A 19,766-nucleotide genomic window follows, 5' to 3' on the forward strand; every position below is an offset into this window, starting at 1 on the left:
AAAAAATTGTACATTGTTTGCTGCACGGAGGCATCAGTTTGTTAAAATAGCTTCTCATACACATTTTCCTGTCCAAAAATATAAACTGGCTTATTTTCCGTATATACAATTATCCAGTAAAATCCTAGATTCTGAGAAAAAAAAAAATGTTTGAGGTATAGCATTGAAGAAAGCATCAAAATGCATGATATTTTTGTCTGAAATTCAGCAAAGGTTACTGTCAGCAGAGAAGAGTTATCTGAGTGTGCTTCCAAGAGTCTTCCAGGTTTTTGCCCTCTGAGATTTTTGTTGGCGACTTCAAATAACTGAACTCTTCAACATCAATATATACAAAGGCATTTTATTATTAATCAAAGAAAGGGAACTAGAGTCACCAGAAATTACAACTTTATTTTTTCATAATACATATATTTATTGCCGTCATAGTTCTGCAATTGTCATAAAATCAGAGTCAGATGAAATTCAGAGACACGTGCAAGTTTTGGAAATGGACACATAGATAACAGTTTAGAACTGTACATAAAATAATTACAATTTATTAAACACACTTTTTTTTTAGCACATCCTTGATGGATGAGAATGAGCACCATATCTTTTATGAGTATATATTTTTCTCTCTTTTATTTTTTTTTCCCTACAGCACCAAAGGAATCCAAATAGGAAAAGGAGAGATGAGAATTAGGGAATTAAAAAGGAGCCTTGTTTTCCATCTCAGCCACACTATCTTATACCTTATGAGTTTCATAGTTTTGTCACATGGTTCTGCCCTCACAAGGGCATTAATATTTCCTAAATGGTACATATATATGTAGCAAGTTGTTTTCTATATCATCCTTATTCAAAACTTGCATGTGGCATAAAATGGGTTGGTGACACCAAGGTAAATTTCTGTTGGTTTTATATGTTCTTTGTCTTAATATCAGCCAAGAAAACAAACAGGACCAACTTCAAATCCAAATTTCTGATTCTGATCACCAAAGTCATTGATCATTACATCAACAATAGGTACTTGATTAATTCTCGGTGTATTGATTTCAATAACAGTCTTTTCATAGCCTTTTCTGGACTGCAAAAATAAGCAGAAATAAGTTACAAATATGGTCATTTCACATTTTTTAAATACAGGTGATTTTTTTCTCAAACTTCTGAATGGAGATACAGGGTGACAGAGAAGAGAGTAAAACAAATTTGCCATTATCTAGTATTTAACACTTCTTGTTATCACTATGGTCACATATATTCTTGAATTTTGAATGTCAATAATTACATTTAAAATTTAGCTGTAATTCTCCAATTATTATACTTCGATGCTATGTTTATTTGAAAAGAATCTATTGAGTTGATAAATACATTTTAATAGGAAAATGATTGCTTTTAGATCATACTCTTAAATATACAGCATGTCCTTACCATCATAATTATACTTATGATATAATGTAGACAAATTCTTTTATGACAAAATTTGAACACAGTATAGCAATTATAATGCTGGAGGTCAAAAGTCAAAACATTTTTCTATATATTAATTTTATGAATATTTATGAATACATTACTATTGGGAAATCTTTCCAAAACTCTTGCCCCTTTAATACTTTATTTTATTTTTTTCTACTTGTACTCCCCTCATTTTGTTGAGAGCAGGGTCTGTTTATCTGTAATTGAGACCACTCTTCAGCCATCAATAATTGACTAAAGCAATGAGATTTGTAGGGTACTCTATGGATTATTTTGTAACCCCTGGGTGGTGCCAAGAGTTAAGTGCTCACCTACTAGCTGAAAGGTTGGCACCTACCAAGAGGCATCTTGGGAGACAGGCAGGACAATCTGCTTCCAAAAGTCACAGCCTTGGAAATACTATGGAACAGTTAGTTCTACTCTGCACACATGGGGTCATCATGAGTCGGGATCGACTCGACGACAACTAACAATAATAGATCATTTTGTTATATGGAATTCCCTTATGTGTAAAAAATAGTTTCAGAGAATAAAAAATAAAAAAATGATAGTATATCCCTAAAACTGGTACATAATAGTACTAATCAATAAGCCCCAAAACACAGGAGTAAGATTATCTATGGCATAACAGTGATTCCTTTATCTATCAGTGTAGACTCAGGGATCAAGAAGGCAAATGAAGCAGAGTTTTATTTTTTGTTGTTGTTGTTTGTTTTACTTTATTTATTTATTTTTTTGTATTTCAAGAATAATTAGCTGTAATATCATTTAAATGTCAGGAATAATTCCATAAAAATAAAACAGGATGCTAGATTACCTTCTATTATGGCTTTAAATGTGTCTATTGTATGTTTCAGTTTGCTGCTGTGGGTGTGTGTGAACACTGGTGGTTTCTAACTTTCTGGATTTTAATTTGTCAGTATTAAACAATAAATCTTAATAACAACAGACTTTCATTTCATGAAAGAAATCTGGTTTCAGGCTAAGCTGAGGCAGTTCTCCACTGCTTTGTTCCTGTGCGAAAGAAGAGGGCAAGCAGAGATTATACTCACTGCGCAGCCATCATGCAGTGCTTTGATGTAGGGATTATTGTCATAGGACATCTCCTCATCATTTGATCCCAGGAACCGAAGTGCTTTGTCATAACTTCCAGATGACACATCATACCAGGCTGCTGACTGATGACAGTGGTAGGTGAAATTTTGTCGAGCAGCAGCAGTCAGCAGTTTCAGGAATGTCATTTGCACCATATTAATGGAATTGCCTTCAACATCTAAATAGGAAAACTGGGAGTAAAAGAATAAAAAGGCATGTAAAGACTCTTTTCCTCTTTTATCCTATAAAGTAATAAAATCACTGATGACAGTGAACTGTGATCCCAGAAGCACGTAGATGAATCAACAGACCCATTTTACTCAATCAAAGAACAAGTGCATTGAGAGGCAGAAGATCCAAGGACAGGGTTTTAGGAAATTAGAATTGTATTTCTACCTGCATTACTTAAGTATTGTTTATCTGTGAAAAAGTCACTTTATCTCTGTGCCTTAGTTCCCTAATCAGTTAAAAAAAAAAAAATTGTAGGGGGGATAAAGCTTCTGTTTCCAAAGAATGATTCATTATATTTGAGTATCTTTTTAAAACTTGAGGGGTCAACGAAAACTGAAGAATCTGAGTGCAATGCAAAGACCAACTGTTGTGTTGTTGCTGTTTGCTTTCTGTCTGCTCCTTTCAAAAATTGCATAATTTATCTAACTGACCCAAATCTTTAAACACATCGCTGCACTTTCAATTATGAGGTTCTAGAGGGTTGAATGGTGGTCCTCCAAAAGATATGTCTATGCCCTAATCTCTGGGATCTGTGAATGTCACCTTATTTAGAAAAAGGATCTTTGCAGATGTAATTAAGTGTCCAGATAAGAGAAAGTCAGAGGGAAAATTGAGATGGACAATAGAAAAGACATATACACACAGAGGGCAAGGTGAAGTAAAGATGGAGGTAAAGACTGGAGTGATGCCCCTACAAGCCAAGGAACGCCAGCAACCAACAGTTGGAAAATGCAAAGAACAGATTCTGCCCTAGAGTCTCCAGAGGGAGTGTGTGCCTGCTAACACCTTGAATTTATTTGAGGGGAACTAATTTTCGACTTCTGGCCTCCAGAACTGTGAGAGAATAAACTTATGTTGTTTGAACCCACCAAGTTTGTGGTAATTTGTTACAGTGGCCACAGAAAACTATTAGAGGGGCCAAAAATTTCTAGGGCCTTTTTATTCTTCTAATTTGAAGCACAAAGAAGCTGGTGAAGCAACAGTTAAGCTCTTGGCTGCTACCCTAAAGGTTGGTGGTTTGAACACACTAATGGTTCCATGGGAGAAAGACCTGGCAATCTGCTCCCATAAAGATTACAGCCTAGAAAACCCTATGGGGCAGTTCTACTCTGTCACATGGGGTTGATATGAGTTGAAAATCAACTTGACTGCAAACAACAATTTTCAGCACAGACATTGCTTGTTCACCCCTCTCTTACTCAAAGTGTTTATTCATCATTGTTTCATTAGCACCAAGCACAATTTCTGAGACAATGTACATGAATATTTATTGACTCAATAAATAATTAATAATAAATAATAGGAAGAAAATAGTCTTAATAGTAAATTATTAAATATTGTCTCATGCATCATCTTCATACATTATTTTAATGGTTGCAGTTGAAACAGCTGGGATCAGCTGAAACATATGAACCTAGAGCAAAAATAAAGAAAAAAAGAAAATCACCCAGATTACAGAATCAGTCAGTGTAAGGGTAGTTATCTATGGCTTTCTTTCTAATACTTATTTCTTAGTGATTAACAGCTTAGATGATGAGGGTACTTGTGAGGCGGGATTAAAAAAAAACATCTATTTGGGAAAGGCACTCTAAGGAAAGCAAATCAAAACAAAAAACACAAAATAAAACCATACACACAGTTCTTTTGGGTATGTATTTTTGTCTCATACACAGATAAGGGTGAAACATGGATATTTAACATGTAACTCAAGACTGAACTAAAGAATTATAAGTCAAGTAGACAACTTCACTAAAAGTTGTTAATTACTATGGATAGGTTCATATAGAAATAATAACTACATAAATAGTTATCAACTGAAATAAAATTATTTTTTAAGTAACATTAAACCATTGAATAATCAGCTGGATAAATAGTAACCACTTCAATTGGAATATATTCTAATTAAAATATTTTAAACACGGATCTTTTTAAATAGCTTTTAAATATGAGTTTGGTTTTGTCATCTGATCTTAAAATATCTGTATAAAATTAACAGTGAACTAAGTAAACTTATCCTATATACAAATACGGGGCCAGTCAGGTCACTGTATTTCCAAACATAACAATCAATAAAACCACAACACTTTCTAAACGTCCTTATTTGAGAACAAAGAATGAATTAGGTTTCAAACAGAGAGAAAATGAAATAGTTGGAGTCAGAGTTCTAATTGGTATTATTTTCTCTACAGCTTATATTTCTAACATAATTCTTTTTTTATGATGTCTATCTCAGGTACTTAATGAAATGCATACTTAATTTGGTGATTTTTTTCAGTAATTTTTGTATATTTCCCTTTACTTTGATAGAAAAATTTTAGATGACTCTAAAATACCACAGTGATTCATTAGATATAGATGGAACATACTAGAGAACAGGTGGAATCCTGACTAGTATGATTTAGACTTTCACAGTCAGAGACTAGAGATTTATATGCTGAGCTTCACTTACAAAGCTTGAGATAAACTATTTCATTTTGTGGTAACATACCAGTTTTCCTCTCTTGAATTCACTAAACCAGCTTCCCGGCTTCTCCTTTGGCCATGATGAAATTCTTACCTGTTGCAAAGGAACAGGAAAATTAGAAAGTAGGTAAAAAATAGGAATAATATTGTATATATATAGCAACATTATAGCAAAACTTCCTATTGTAGTAAGTGTACTCCCCTCTGAACTGTGTCCTAAGAAGAAGGTCTACTCTACATATTTAAATGCAGTCTACTATTAATGCCATATTTTTTTTTTTCAGTAAGAGTTTTCATAAGTTTTTAAATTGTTTTAAAATGACATCTACCCTGGATTACACAAAATGAGATAAAGTACAAATTTTGAGATAGATCCTGTGAATTCTAAGATTAAGTCATTTCCTTCATGTTTTCTTAACTGGTTCAAAAAGAGGAGAAAAATAGAACCAACCTGGTAAAGGCATACTAAGGGTGGTAGGAGGCACTGGTGGAACTCTTAGGTAACCCCCTGCAAAGGAAACTCTCACAATGCCAGCCATCACCAAGCAAGAAGGGAGGTACCATCAGCATTCCATGGCCAAGAGAGGCATTCTGAAAGTATCTAGCCAGTAACTAAGGGCAGGAGACTATGGAAAAATCATGGGCAGGAAGCAAGCCTGATCACTCCCTGCTGGGAAGACAATTAAGAAGCTTTTATAGATCTGCATTTATTGTATTGCCTTGCAGAGATCAGCAAAATGTAAGAGTATATAAATCTTCACTCTAGGGAATTTTAGTTATCAGCATAAGGGGAAGTATTTTCCATTGTCCCACATTCCTTTGGGGATTAGGGACGCTTCACTATCCTTCACTACATGCCAAATGGGGTTGGGAAATGAAAGTCACTTTGCCTCCTGCCCCTATTACCCATCTTTTTCTCACAAACTTAAATTTTCTCCTATGAAGATTAGCCACACATACAGCTACTTGCTTTGCCTTAAGGCATTTCTGTGACTGTGTGTCCACACTATTTACTAAGAATGAGATGTAGTATAAGAATACAGATGAAGACAAAATCCCTCACATATTGAACGTCTGGAGAATATAATTATGCTAGTGAAAAACATTTCCTTATATCAATGACTTGCATTTAGCTTTAAAGATATAAGTCAAGTATATTGACACTACTAGGAGGAAATCAAGGAATTCATGGTATAGTGTTATGTGCTCGGCTGCTAACGGAAAGGTTTGTGTTTCAAACCCACCAGCTGCTCCACAGGAGAAAGATGTGGTAGTCTGCTTTCACAAAGATTACAGTAGTCTTGGAAATCCTATGGGGCAGATCTGCTCTGTCCTATAGGGTCGCTATGAGTTGGAATTAACTCGATGGCAACAGGTTTAAAACCCTTTCATTACCATTGGTATAAACAGTATGCCAGCCAGTTTTTATGCCTCTGGACCTCAGAAGTAAGGTGTTATTCTGGTTCTAATGCATTTACCCTCAAGGTGGGTCCCTTTTGAAATTCCTGAAGCTCAGAGGACCAGAGTTGGAGCCTCACTGTTGTGTAGGGTGAGCATTCTATTAGCTGATGCTTCCTGGATGAGTTAGTTTTGTAAACTTTTGCTTTTTTCCCTTTATTTCTGTGAAATAAGGCTTGCAAGCATAATTATGGCTTTCCTGTGTGATAGTTAGAGAGCCCTAGTGAGTTTTAGTTTTTCTGTGTCATATTTGGGAAACCAGAGTTTCCCCATGTAACCTAATGGAAAACCACCAGCAATAAATTATCTACCTCGTTCTCAGTGGCATACCCGTCATGCCACAGATCAGTGGTGTTAAAGTGGCACTCACCTCATTAGCAGATTGTATTGCCAGATCATATTTCTCAAAATCCGTATAAATTTAAACACACTCAATTAGTAAGCATGCATTCCAATACTGAAAATGCATGCAATCAAAAAAAAAAAAAAAATTAAGGAGAAAAAAATGTAGCAACGAAAGGGTTAAACATTTTAAAAATATGTATGTGCACATAATACTCTTATATAAAAGATTAATTCTTTATAAAATTGTGTATTTTGAGCATAATATGCAGCTGTGAGTTATCATTTGGCAATTGGACTGAGAAATACTATAGATGCACTAAAATTTGAGATTCAGCTGTGCTGTGTCATGAAAAGCAATAGAATTTGAGAGAGCAAGCAGGTGCATAAAGAATACATCTGGGTAAAATATAAAGGAGAGGAGTATTTGTTAACTCTGTGCATCACTTCGATGTCTTATTCATGTTTATGCAAATGAAATACTCTAACTACCCTGTAAGAAAAGCAGATAAATGAAAATATGACAGTATAATTTTCCTGTTTAGTTCAATATTGCAAAAACATGGCAGAAACTGTCAACAGTCACCACAAAAACAGATTGGTACTTACTCCCTCAGATTTTCTGTCTGGATAAATGCAAGTCTCCCCACCAGACGTGAAGTTACAGTAAACTTTGAAGGAATCTCCCGAGCAACCTTGGTTAGGATCAATCCAGTATTCACCTAGAAGGTAGGAACAAATGTCATGCAAATTCATTTATGTCAAGAATCAAATGCAGTAGATAATGAACTTTATTAGAAAGAGAAAACAAGGAAAATGCAAATTCATAGATTTTTTTCCACATAAATTCTTTTAATGTCTTTGGGAATATTGGAGCATATGTTTAAACAGTTATAGGGTGACTCTTTGTCTTTTCTGCCTCAAAACTTTGCCACTTACCCTCTGCCTGGGTACTCCTCTTATTCTTAACAGGATTATCTATTTTAGGTTTCAACTTAAATGTCACCTCCTCAAATATTAACATTCTGTTTATCTATTTGTAATAAATTTCAAGCACATAAGTATCACATACACTTAACCTCAAATCCTAAATGTATTATTTTCTATTTAAGAAATCTGAGCATAATAACCAATATATTTTATTCCTGGTTTATTCATCAGTAACAATGGAAGTGATAGTATACTTTTGCATTACTTTATAGCAAAACTCATTCTTGTAGTAAATGTACTCCCCTCTGAACTGGGTCCTAAGAAGAAGGTCTATTTTGTATATTTAAATGCAGTCTGCTATTGATGCCACTATTGAAATATTGCAGAAAAGTTCTACTTTATATTTTTAAATGCAATCTTCTATTAATGCCACTATTGAAATATTGTAGAACAAATCTTATTCATGATAATTAATTTGGTATTAGATGAATAAAGATGGAAAGTAGTGGGAGTATCATAAACTGACAGTACTGTTTCCATTAATAAGAGTTATTGGGAGACATAACTGATGTACATGTGAAGATGACTTTGCTTCTCTCCTATCATTTTTTATGCTGCCACTTCATTTCAAATATAAATTTGAATTATGCCAATCCACTGGTTATGAACTTTAAACATTTTAGAACTCAAATTACTTAGCTTAATACTGGAACTCTCAAAAATTCAATGTCAATATGCTTTAGCTTCTATTACCACTGCATATAAAATAAAAAGTACTCTAATAGTCAATAAGCGCCTACCATTTTTCAGGTAACTTGAAATATATTATTTAACCCTAGTTTATATGTTATTTAACAAAAACATCTGCCCTCTTTCTATTACATCATTAATACATTTCTGTCTGCTACAAATTGTAATTCTCAGGGAAAAAAAAAAATGTACAAGTAAATAAAAATCATCCAAGTTTTACTAACAAGAGATAACTGCTCTTAATCTTTGAAGTATATTGTGTGTGTGTGTGTTGTTTCTTTTTTTTTTTAAGGGGCCCTGTTAGCAATGTGGTCTAAGTGCTCGTCTGCTAATTGAAAGGTCAGCACTTCAAGGCCACTATCCACTCTGTGGGAAAATGATGTGGCAGTCTGCTTCCAAAATGATTACAGCCTTGGAAACCCAATGGGGAAGTTCTATTCTGTCCTATAGAGTTACTATGAGTTGGAATCGACATGACAGCGATGGGGTTTTTTATGGGCATGGCTTTTAAGAATATGTAATTTTTAATCATATGGTATCATTTTTAACTTGCTTTACTCAGTTATCACTACCATTAAATATTCTGTCAAATAACATATTAATAGCTTAAGGTATCATTGTTAGTGGTTCAGTATCCTATGGATAGTATACTTAATATATCTCTAAGTTATCCATCTCCTATTTCTATTTCCACATCCCTAATGCGCTCTACACTCATGTCTTGCCTAGATCAGTCCAACAACTTCTTGATCAGCTTTCTGATTCCACTTTACTTACTTTCAAAACATTTCAAGTCATTCTCTAGTTTGCTCGATATTGTTCAACCATGGTGATCTTCTTTCAGTTCCTTGAAAACAGCACGATCTAGCCTTCTTCAAAGCTTTGAAAATGCCCTATAACCAAAGCCTGGAATATGCTTTTGATCCTTAGCATAGCTGGCCATCTCTTTAGGTTTCAGTTTAAATGTCACCTCCTCAAATATTAACATTCAACTTTTATCCAAAGTAGAATAATTCCTTAATTATTTAAATCCATATTTTCTTTTGTAGAATCTGTCATAATATGCTATTATTAACATCTGTGGTTAATTCTATTTTTTCCTGTCTCCACCATTAGATCATAAGCAGTTTGAGAGCATGAGTCTTTCTACTCATCTGTAATCTCCTCATGAAGAACAGTGTCTGGCACTATCTAGTAAATAAATAATTATTAATAATCATTAATTAATTGACTGACACATTAAAGAATTAATGAAACTAGTTACTGTACTGGAAGCCACTGAGAACTATAGTCCATAGTGAACTTACCATTACCAAAATTCATAATATTTTTTTTTTTTTTTTACTCTTTATGTTCCAATTAATCATATGTTGTTTTATAACTCAGCACACGCTGCCATCTTTTACATTAGATTTTCAGTCCATTTTTATCTAGGTCAGATGTCTTAAAGTCATACAGTCATATAATATTTTCTGTACTCTCTTCTGAATTCCACATAAGAATTTTCTGATTGATCAAGTATATTTAAATTCATTACTGAAAGGAGAAATTTTCTGGCACAGATACAAACTCAGTCATCTAACTGCTTTGCATATATAATGCCAGTTAAAAGTAAGATTCTCCTTATAAATCACTGAATTAATACAAAACTAAATATATTTTCTTCAAATAAATGTATTATAAATTTAAAGACCTGAATACTAATTTGTACAGGATTCTTAATAATTACTTGTGTTTTAGTTTTAAAAGGCTATCCTTCACTAAGATAAGATTTTAGATATTCTTCCTTTACAGTGGCTATTTCTACAATGGTTTAAATTTTTCTCTCTGTTATTTGTATCTCAACTATAACATTGATTACATGATTGATAGTGAAAAAGAATATTTTTTTCATGGTAAAATGGGAGACAGGGTATTGCCTCACAAAGGGGGAGATTTAAAATTAGATAAAGCTCTGTCCTTTGATAGTTCACTAACTGTGAGTTCAGTCAACTAACAGCACACCTGAAACTGTTTCCTCCTCTGAACAATAAGTATGTAAAGGTGTTATCAAATAGTAACCATTCTAGTAAATCATTATGATTATTATTACTAAGTAAACTCTTCACAGTTGTTCCAGTATTTGTTGGTCAATGAAAGATAAATTTTTGCCCCAACTTTTAAATATTCTGTTCACCAAATTACTGCTAAACTGAGTGGCGAAATGATTTAGTTACGCTACTTATCAACTGTATTTTTAACAACTTAAAATAAGTTGTTATTGTTGTTAGGTGCCACTGAGTCAGTTCCAACACACAGAGACCCTATGTACAACAGACTGAAACACTGCCCGGTCCTGTGCCATCCTCACAATCGTTGCCATGTTTGAGCCCACTGTTGCAGCTACTGTGTCAATCCATCTCATTGAGGGTCTTCTTCATTTTCCCTGACACTCCACCAAGCAGTGTCCTGATAACATGTCCAAAGTACGTGAGATGAAGTCTCACCATCCTCACTTCTAAGCAGCATTCTGACTGTACTTCTTCCAAGGCAGATTTGCTCATTATACTGGCAGTCCATGATATATTCGATATTCTTTGCTGACACCATAATTCAAAGGCATCAATTCTTTGGTCTTCCTTATTCATTGTCCAACTTTTGCATGCATATGTGAGGCGACTGAAAATACTGTGGCTTGGGTCAGGCGCACCTTAGTCCTCAAAGTGACATCTTTGCTTTTTAAAATAAGTTAAGATATAAATAATAGCTATATAGTAATAATCGTGTGTTCACATGAAATACCCATTCTATGATTGTTACTATAGTGCAAAATACATCTGTGTTATCTACAATCATCCAAAAATAATCTTGCCATAATTTAATGAAACCTTATTTAACAGACAAGGATTTTACCAAGCAGATCTTGAATTGCACACAGTGTAAATGACCTTTTTTAGTCTACAAGTCTGGAATTAATAATCATTTGCTATAGTTTTATTTAGAGACTATAGTAAACATTTAACTAGCATTAATGAGCTGACAATGCACCTTCGTACATCAGAGGCTCAGTGCATTTGCTGTGTCATGTATTATTAACATACCATCTGGGAAGTCAGGATGGCTGAGTTGCAGATCTTTGCAAGTTCGGGCTGGATTGGTCTGAGTACCCATTGGAAACTTCATATGCTCGATGTCTTGTTTCAGAGAATTGAGGGAACCAAATATTTCCTCCATTCCATCCGAATAATCCAGAATATTATCACCTGCATCTGCTTGCATGCTTTCAGTATGCCTTCTTGTTTTTTTGGGTGACAAGATTGGTAAAGGCTGAATGACTTCACCAGGAGGACCCTGTAAGAGTGATAATCTATGTGAACTTGTTTCATAAAATAAAAACTTCTGCAGATATTAGTTGTTACTGGTTATGTCATTGTTATTAACAAAATAGTTGGTTTAGCTTTTCAATGTTGTCCTTAATAGCTACAAAATAAATGTGTAAGATTATATTAATATGTATAAAAACCAAACCTGCTGCAGCTGAGTCGATTCCGACTCATAGTGACCTTATAGGACTGAGTAGAACTGTCCCCTAGGGTTTCCAAAACTGTAATCTTTACAGAAGTGGAATGCCACATCTTCTTCATATGGAGCAGCTACTGGGTTCAAACTGCTGACATTTTGGTTAGCAGCCGAGTGCCTTAACCACTGTACCACCGGGACTCCTTTATATGTACACATACACACGTATATATATATATGTAATTACGTATATGTGTGTATATATGTAAAATTATTATTTTTTCTTTGTTCTTTAAAAAGAATCTAATGGGGGAGTTTTGAGGTAGGCATACTAATCAGATGATTTCTGGTCCTCTATCTATACAAAATCTATGAGTTAGAATCACTCAATTGCAACAGGGTTATTTATTCACTTATTTATTTATTTCCATCTATACAAATGGAGTCCCTGGGCGGTGTAAAGACAGAAATCATTCAAATAGTTAACTCACATAGTTAAAAGCACTTTTGCACAAGGAAGTAGACTAAAATTTCTTTTCACATGGATCTGCATTTTTATTCTACAGTTTGGCAGTTTTGTAGTCAATGAAGTCTGGAAAATATCATTATTAATAAATAGTAGCTATTGTTGCTTTTATTATTATCATTATACGCACTAGGATAAAAATGTCAAGCGTCTGAATTTTTGCCTTTATTCCTAAGTGTCAGATATAAGGATATCTTTGTGCCATACAGTCAGTTGATTTCATTAAAGTGTGACATAAAAAAAGTATACAATTCTCTTGAAAAACTAATAATCACTACACTATCATAATACATAATAAAGGCATCTTTGTATTTAAAGGAGTAAAATCAATTAAAAGACAAGCCTTGGCATGTAGACCTGATTATTTCATTGATGTAGTTGCCACTTTCTACAAAATTAGCACCACTGATAGTGCTTTTCTGTTCCATCCTATAAACTCAGATAAAATCATTGGCAGGCTTAGAATATTAATATGCACTTACCGGAGGTCCAGGAGGCCCTGGAAGACCACTGTCACCCTTCTGGCCAGCAGGTCCCTGTCAGACAGTGAAAGGGACAAGGCATAAATCTTGAACAAAGTATTTGAACAAGCATTGAAACATTAAAATGCCAAAGGGAAAAGTACTTACAGTAGAGCCCTTGTTACCCTTCAGACCTTGAGGACCCTAGAAAATGCAACAGCAAAAGTATGGATAAAAATCTGGGGAATTTGTGTCTTTTTGGTATATTTATAAATTAATTCTACCTTATAAGATTTTGTATTGTACTTACTGGTAAGCCTGGAGGTCCAGGTGGGCCTAAGGGACCAGCAGGACCAGGAATTCCCTAAAGAGAAAATAATCTAATTAAAAAATTCTCCTCAGCTACTCCATCTTCATGTATTGCATAGGACAACCACAAATGTTGAAAATTTAGAGAATTAAAAAATCCTGAAGAATAGCCTAAAGCTTTCCATTGTGAATCTTAGAAATAAGATTTGCAAAATAATCTGAAATTTTTGTCCCCTTTGCTTCAATGTCCATAAGTTTTTGTTTTATATATCTTTATACCCCTGCAGCCTTCAGAATAATAATTTGTATGTGATAAGGATTCAATAAATGTTTGCATAATTAATTACTCAACTGTACTTTTTATGATTTCTAACTTAAATCTTATTTTCAATTTATTTACTCTGAGCTTAAAATCTATTTTTGAAAACATCACGGGTTTAAACAGATTGGAATAAAGATACTAGAAATTACTTTGTCATGTTTAAAGGAATAGGTGGTGTGTATATGCATGCATGCACACACACGTGTGTGTGTGTGAGAGAGAGATAAGAGACAGAGAGAGTGAGAAATATTGGATAGGAGTAGGAAAATCATTTATATTTTTACTCACTCCATCTCCCTTTGCTCCTGGAGATCCTTGAGTTCCAGGGAGCCCTCTGTCACCCTTTTCACCTTGCTCTCCTGGAGGGCCAATCAGGCCAATTAAACCAGGATGTCCCTATGGAAGGCAGGCAAGAGAAAGTTTAATAGTGTATAAATAACAACTATATAATTAAATTATAATCATAAAATATTTGCACATTAAATGCTTGAAGTATAAAAATAAAAAATGTAGCTTAAAGAAGTCTAAAATAACCCACTCTGAATGGAAGGCATGTGTAAGAACTTCCTACCCCTCACATAACAGGATCATTCACTACTTATGTTAGGAGAGGCCTTTATTAAAGGTAGGAAGTATTATGGAATGAAATGCTTTCTAAAAATATCATCTTCAGTGTTTCAGTTACTTAAAGGGCATTTCCTCAACTAATAGACCAACAAGGACCACGTGTAATATTGGCAAAATAAGTAACCAAAAATTCATTACTTTAATAAGTGTCTCATTTTATATGAAATGATTTCTATTCTTCAGAGATTCTGCAATCTTTACATGCCCTTTGACTAAAAAATAATTCAAAAAAATATTAATGCCATTCTGACAAAGACTTATTTTCTTTAATTATTTTGTGAATCTCAGCATACATTCTGGGAAATCATCTTACTGGCTAATTTTTTTTTCATGTTTAAAAACATAAAACGGTCATTTTGTTATTCCATCTGTTTATTTTCTTAAGTTATTTTAGTATAACTGTATACTTTCTCCATATGGTTCTCACAAGGGGATACTGAGAAGATATAACATTGAATTCTGGTACATATTTCACTATTACTTTGCATATTTTCTCTTCTCTAAATACATCTGGAAACCTGAGGATTGACAGCTTTTTCCATGGTTAGAATGTCAAAGATATTCTTTGAAATTTCCTTCTGAGTGACTTTAATATGCAAAAGTCCTTCCCTCTGCTATTAGAATACCAAAATTGTAATAATACACTGTGTGTTGTTTTTCTCACCTTCTCACCCTTGGAGCCGGGGTCACCTTTGAGACCAGGTAAACCAGGAGGTCCCTAAAATAAACACATTAACATAGAGGAAAACATAAATAAATAAACACATGATGAAAAAATAAACATATAATAGAGTGTAGGTTTGAGTTAGAGAATCACATTACTATTCACAGAGCTAGTCTGGTTTTGGAAATATGATAGACTTCAAAAACAGTTAATAATGATCATTGTTAATTTATTTTTCAGGATTCTAAATAAATTTGTTTAAAACACATGTTTTAATCTGTAATCATAATATTAATATATTTGATTAAATAAACATTGATGTAGAAATAGGACATATTTATATGGCTGTTCAATTAAAAAGGATGAATTTTTAATTACACTAATTTTAGAAGAAAAAAAATTCCAGATTGTACTTCAAGTCAATCAAATATTTCTGTGTTAAACTCAAAAGGCTACAATCTTTTCAGGAAAGTTAAAAAAAAAAATCTCAATAAACTTTTGACAGATAACTGATCTTTGATAATTACAGGAAAATTTTAGACAAAGATTTTAACTATTTTTCTTACATTTAAAGAAGAACTATATTTTTATGACTGAATTATGGCTTAGTATTCTGTGGAATAATAAGATAATTTCTGTATATACTAATTTAATACCAGGATTCTGTAATTCTGTTTGACTATGCCAATATTTTTGAATTCTAACTTCAATTCTTACTCTTTGCTTGCTTGCAAATAGACATCTTCTACTATGATTTCTGGAAAGAGAGATGTACTAAGACTACATAATAATCACAATAACATCATACTTGTGCAGGGTGCCTCAGAGGTTGTAAAATTATTTTAATAATACATCTTCTATATTCACAACAATCCAAATGAAGTAGCTATTTGTGTACATTTTACTTGTGAGAAACTGGGTAATTGAACTTCCCAGTGGCAAATCTGGGATTCAAAGCCAGGTCTCTAACTTCAAGTCCAAAATTATTTTACCACACGATTACTAGACTCCTTAGAGTGACAGAAAAAATCAAGAAGACAGTGCTGCTTAGGGAGGTAACACAAGGGACTCTGCAAAACAGCAGTAAGGCAATTGAGCGAACTACTAAAACAAATGAGTCTTGGATGAAATGGGCCGATTTAGACTCTAAAATATTTAAGGAGGAAAGGATTCTATATAGAAAACAAAAAGTTACACTTGCATGGTGTGACATGGCTGGAGGGGATTTGTGAACAAAAAGAAAAAATGTCAAAACTTCTTGAATCTTTAATTGAAGATCCCTACTTAAAAGCCAGAAACGACTTTAGCAACTCATACCACACGAGGCATTTGATTGCCATTATGTATCTATTCTAGAATATATGTATTTGTTGATTTTTTCTTTCTCTTAATAATTTACTGCCATTAGAATACTTGAAAATCAATGCTACCAGAAAGGTCAAGGGGACATACTAATTAGGTTTCTAGGTAATAGAGCCAAGAGAATTGGATGAGTTACTCCTACCAAAGATTTCCATAGACTTTTAGGAATTGATGGGCTTTAGGCATGATCAAATATGACACTATTTCCTTTATTGTTAATGGAACAGAAGTCTATAAACTTTATTAACTTTGTGAGATCACAGAGCTTACCAACGGAAAAGCCAAGGACTTGAATTAAGTCTTATGACTTGGGCCAATGCTCTTTCCACTAAATCAAATGTATTTATATAATAAAGTATTGTTTTCTTCTTTAATCACATTACAAAAATATGCATCTTAAAATCATTTTTTCTGATTAGTTAATTTTACATAGAGTTCACTCCTGTGTGCTGATTGGAGTTTTAAACAAAAAGTCTTGGGTTTTTGTAAATCTTTTAATAGCTGGAAGTATTAACCTTTTACTAATTAAACTAAATAAATAGTATTTTTGTCTATAGCTCCTGAATTGGATTTCTTATCTAAATTATTTGTAAATTTAATAAGATAATTTACCTTTTTCATGTGAACAGCCTCTACTTCAATAGTTTAAACTCTTAAGTTACAGTCCAATGCTGAGACAGTTATCCTTTTCCTTTAAATTATATTTTTCCTAAATGAATTTAGCAACTAACCTTAGTCCTGCCCTGCTACCTACAGAAATATTCATATTAATGACTTTTAAATGAACTTTTTCATCTACAAATTGGCGTAGTCCAACTTTGAAGTCCACAAAAAATAAGGTTTCTATTCTGCAATTACAACAAATAAAAGCACACGCAACAGATGCTGTGGCAGGAAGTGTAACTGACAGTAACAGATGATTGGTTAAGTATGTGGCTTGTAAAATTAGGGCCATGGTAATGCTGGAAAATGTAGGTCACAACTGCCCACAAGTAAGGCACTGAGCAACAAAGGCAAAATATTCATTTGGTTTCTCTATGAGTTTGAATTATTTTAACTGAAATGAATGATTTGAATTATAATGTCAACAATGATTTTTAACATGGCAGTAAGAAAGCAAGCTGTTTCAACTAGTATCTTCTACAAGGCTGTCGTTATTGTGTCGAGTCAGTGTCTAGTCGTAACAACCCTTTGTGACAGAGTAGAACTGCCCTATAGAGTTTTCTTGGCTGTAATCTTTATAGAAGGAGATCACCAGGTCTTTTTCCCACAGAACCTGTGAGTGGGTTCAAAACAGCAACCTTTTGGTTAGATTTCAGGCCATGATTTTTGTGAATCAAAAGTATTAACAGCCATGTATGTTACCCATGGAAATCCTGGTGGTGCAGTGGTTAAGAGCTATGGCTGTTCAAATCCACCAGGTGCTCCTTGGAAACTCTATGGGGCAGTTCTACTCTGTCCTACAGGGTTGCTATGAGTCAGAAATCGACTCGACAGCAGTGGGTTTGGTTTTTGGTTTATGTGACCCAAGCAGTGTATTATAGTATGAAACATAAGGTTCAGAATATTAGCAAACTTGTTGAAACATCAGTTTCTTAGGCCTCACCCAGAACAACAGAATTATAAATCCTGGCACTGGGCTCTAGCAATCTGTTTCATAGGTCTGACACATTAAGTTTTGAGAACCACTGCTCTGTAGCAGCTACTCCACATCTGGTTAAACCAATATGCAAATCAGAACAGCAGAAAGGATCTTATTTGTGTTAAAATTAAAATATTACCTATTTAGTCCTATTAGTTAAACACTTTCATAATTGAAAGGATTTACTTTGTTTCTTTTTCTTTTTAAATCTCATCAGAAATGCCTGGTGAATCATCAATTAGGAAAAAAAATGTTGCCCAATAGCAGTGGCGTCCCTAGGGAGGTGTAGGGGTGTGGAATGCACCCCCAACACTGTCCGAGGAGGTGACATCAAAATGACCCCAAGGTCCACAGCAGCAGTGACAGCAGCAGCAAAGACAGAGACAGGCGACAGGCACTGCCAGGGGAGGGGCCGCCAAGGCACTGGCAGCACTAGGGTTGGTGTCACCAGTCACCCAGTGCAATAACTTGTCACCACCTCCTACCTCCACTACACCTCCTCATCACCCGACAGGGTGCAGGAGGCCAGACGATTCGCCCTGCTGGCGTGGGGTCGGCTGCTCCACCCAGGGGGCAGTGGGGTTGGGGGGAGGTTACACCGTGTGTAATATGTAATAAAATAACACAAATGTATAATAGAAACAAATAATTTCTCGATGTCATATTACTAACAGGGTAGGTGCCAAAAAAACTGTGCGTTAGAGCAATGTGGTAAGAAAAAAAAAACATGGAAAAATAGTTCTAACAAAAAATGTAATTGCGTTGAAGGACCGACCATACACTTGTATGAGTAGCACACCATTTAAGAATGCTGGTTAAAACTGATATATGTCTATTAAAAATAAATATATTCTACAGATTAAAAATATGAAAATATTTAAAGAGACGAGTCTTTTTTCTTTCTTAACTTCTGACTGTGTATTGCACCACTCTCAGGCATGTGCTACACTTTACAGAATTTTTGCTGTACGTGAGAGAACTGATAGGATGTTACTTGCAGGACATCAATATTTCAATCACTGTTTCACTTACCAGCTTAAGTCTACCACATATTACTTGGGTGAAATTGGATCAATTACTTATTACATCTGAGCTTTACCTATAAATACATCATAGTATTGTGAGAAAGAAAGAAAGCAGACACACAAAAGCACGGTAAAAACTGTGAAGCATAATACAAATGGTAATTAGTATTATCGTTAGGTTTAGATATGCTACAGATGGCTATCTATTAACTTTCTTATCCCACTGTAATAGTACAAGCTAAAATGGCAAAAAAAAAAAAAAAGAAAAGAAAAGAAAGAAAGACTAGGAATTCTAATCACTCAGGCTTAATGAAAAATATCCTAGACATTATTTGTGTTTCTAACAAATTCTAAAATTGTCTTTATAAGTAACATTCATAAGGAGAGGAAATGAGTATTAATTCCTCTAAGCTAATAATATCCTATGAAATTAGGAACTATATTTAAGAAGGAATTTGCCATGCTGACTCAGTTTCTTATCAATTTCACCAGCTGGAAAAATAAATTGGTAAGGTTATGATATTGACAGCAGTTATAAATAACCCTTTGAACCTGAAACAGATCAAATGCATCAACTCTGCATATAAAAATGTTATTCCAAGTATA

The 19,766-nt window shown here is 34.0% G+C and overlaps 1 protein-coding gene across 1 annotated transcript in view; it reads right to left on the minus strand.

The window, feature by feature from the left end:
• Window positions 1-227: 227 nt before the first annotated feature.
• Window positions 228-19,766, minus strand: part of COL11A1 (collagen type XI alpha 1 chain) — a 235,940-nt gene continuing 216,401 nt past the window's right edge. The window contains exons 53-62 of the mRNA XM_004385738.2: window positions 15,132-15,185; window positions 14,129-14,236; window positions 13,520-13,573; window positions 13,378-13,413; window positions 13,231-13,284; window positions 11,805-12,054; window positions 7,654-7,766; window positions 5,270-5,338; window positions 2,508-2,741; window positions 228-1,066 (exon numbers count right to left, since the gene is read on the minus strand). Of these exons, the coding sequence (XP_004385795.1) occupies window positions 920-1,066; window positions 2,508-2,741; window positions 5,270-5,338; window positions 7,654-7,766; window positions 11,805-12,054; window positions 13,231-13,284; window positions 13,378-13,413; window positions 13,520-13,573; window positions 14,129-14,236; window positions 15,132-15,185 (1,119 nt within the window). The 3' untranslated portion in view covers window positions 228-919. The remainder of the gene's footprint in view (window positions 1,067-2,507; window positions 2,742-5,269; window positions 5,339-7,653; window positions 7,767-11,804; window positions 12,055-13,230; window positions 13,285-13,377; window positions 13,414-13,519; window positions 13,574-14,128; window positions 14,237-15,131; window positions 15,186-19,766) is intronic.

This window comes from Trichechus manatus, unplaced genomic scaffold (genome assembly GCF_000243295.1).
Source record: "Trichechus manatus latirostris isolate Lorelei unplaced genomic scaffold, TriManLat1.0 scaffold00144, whole genome shotgun sequence".
NCBI classification, from domain to species: Eukaryota; Metazoa; Chordata; class Mammalia; order Sirenia; family Trichechidae; genus Trichechus; species Trichechus manatus.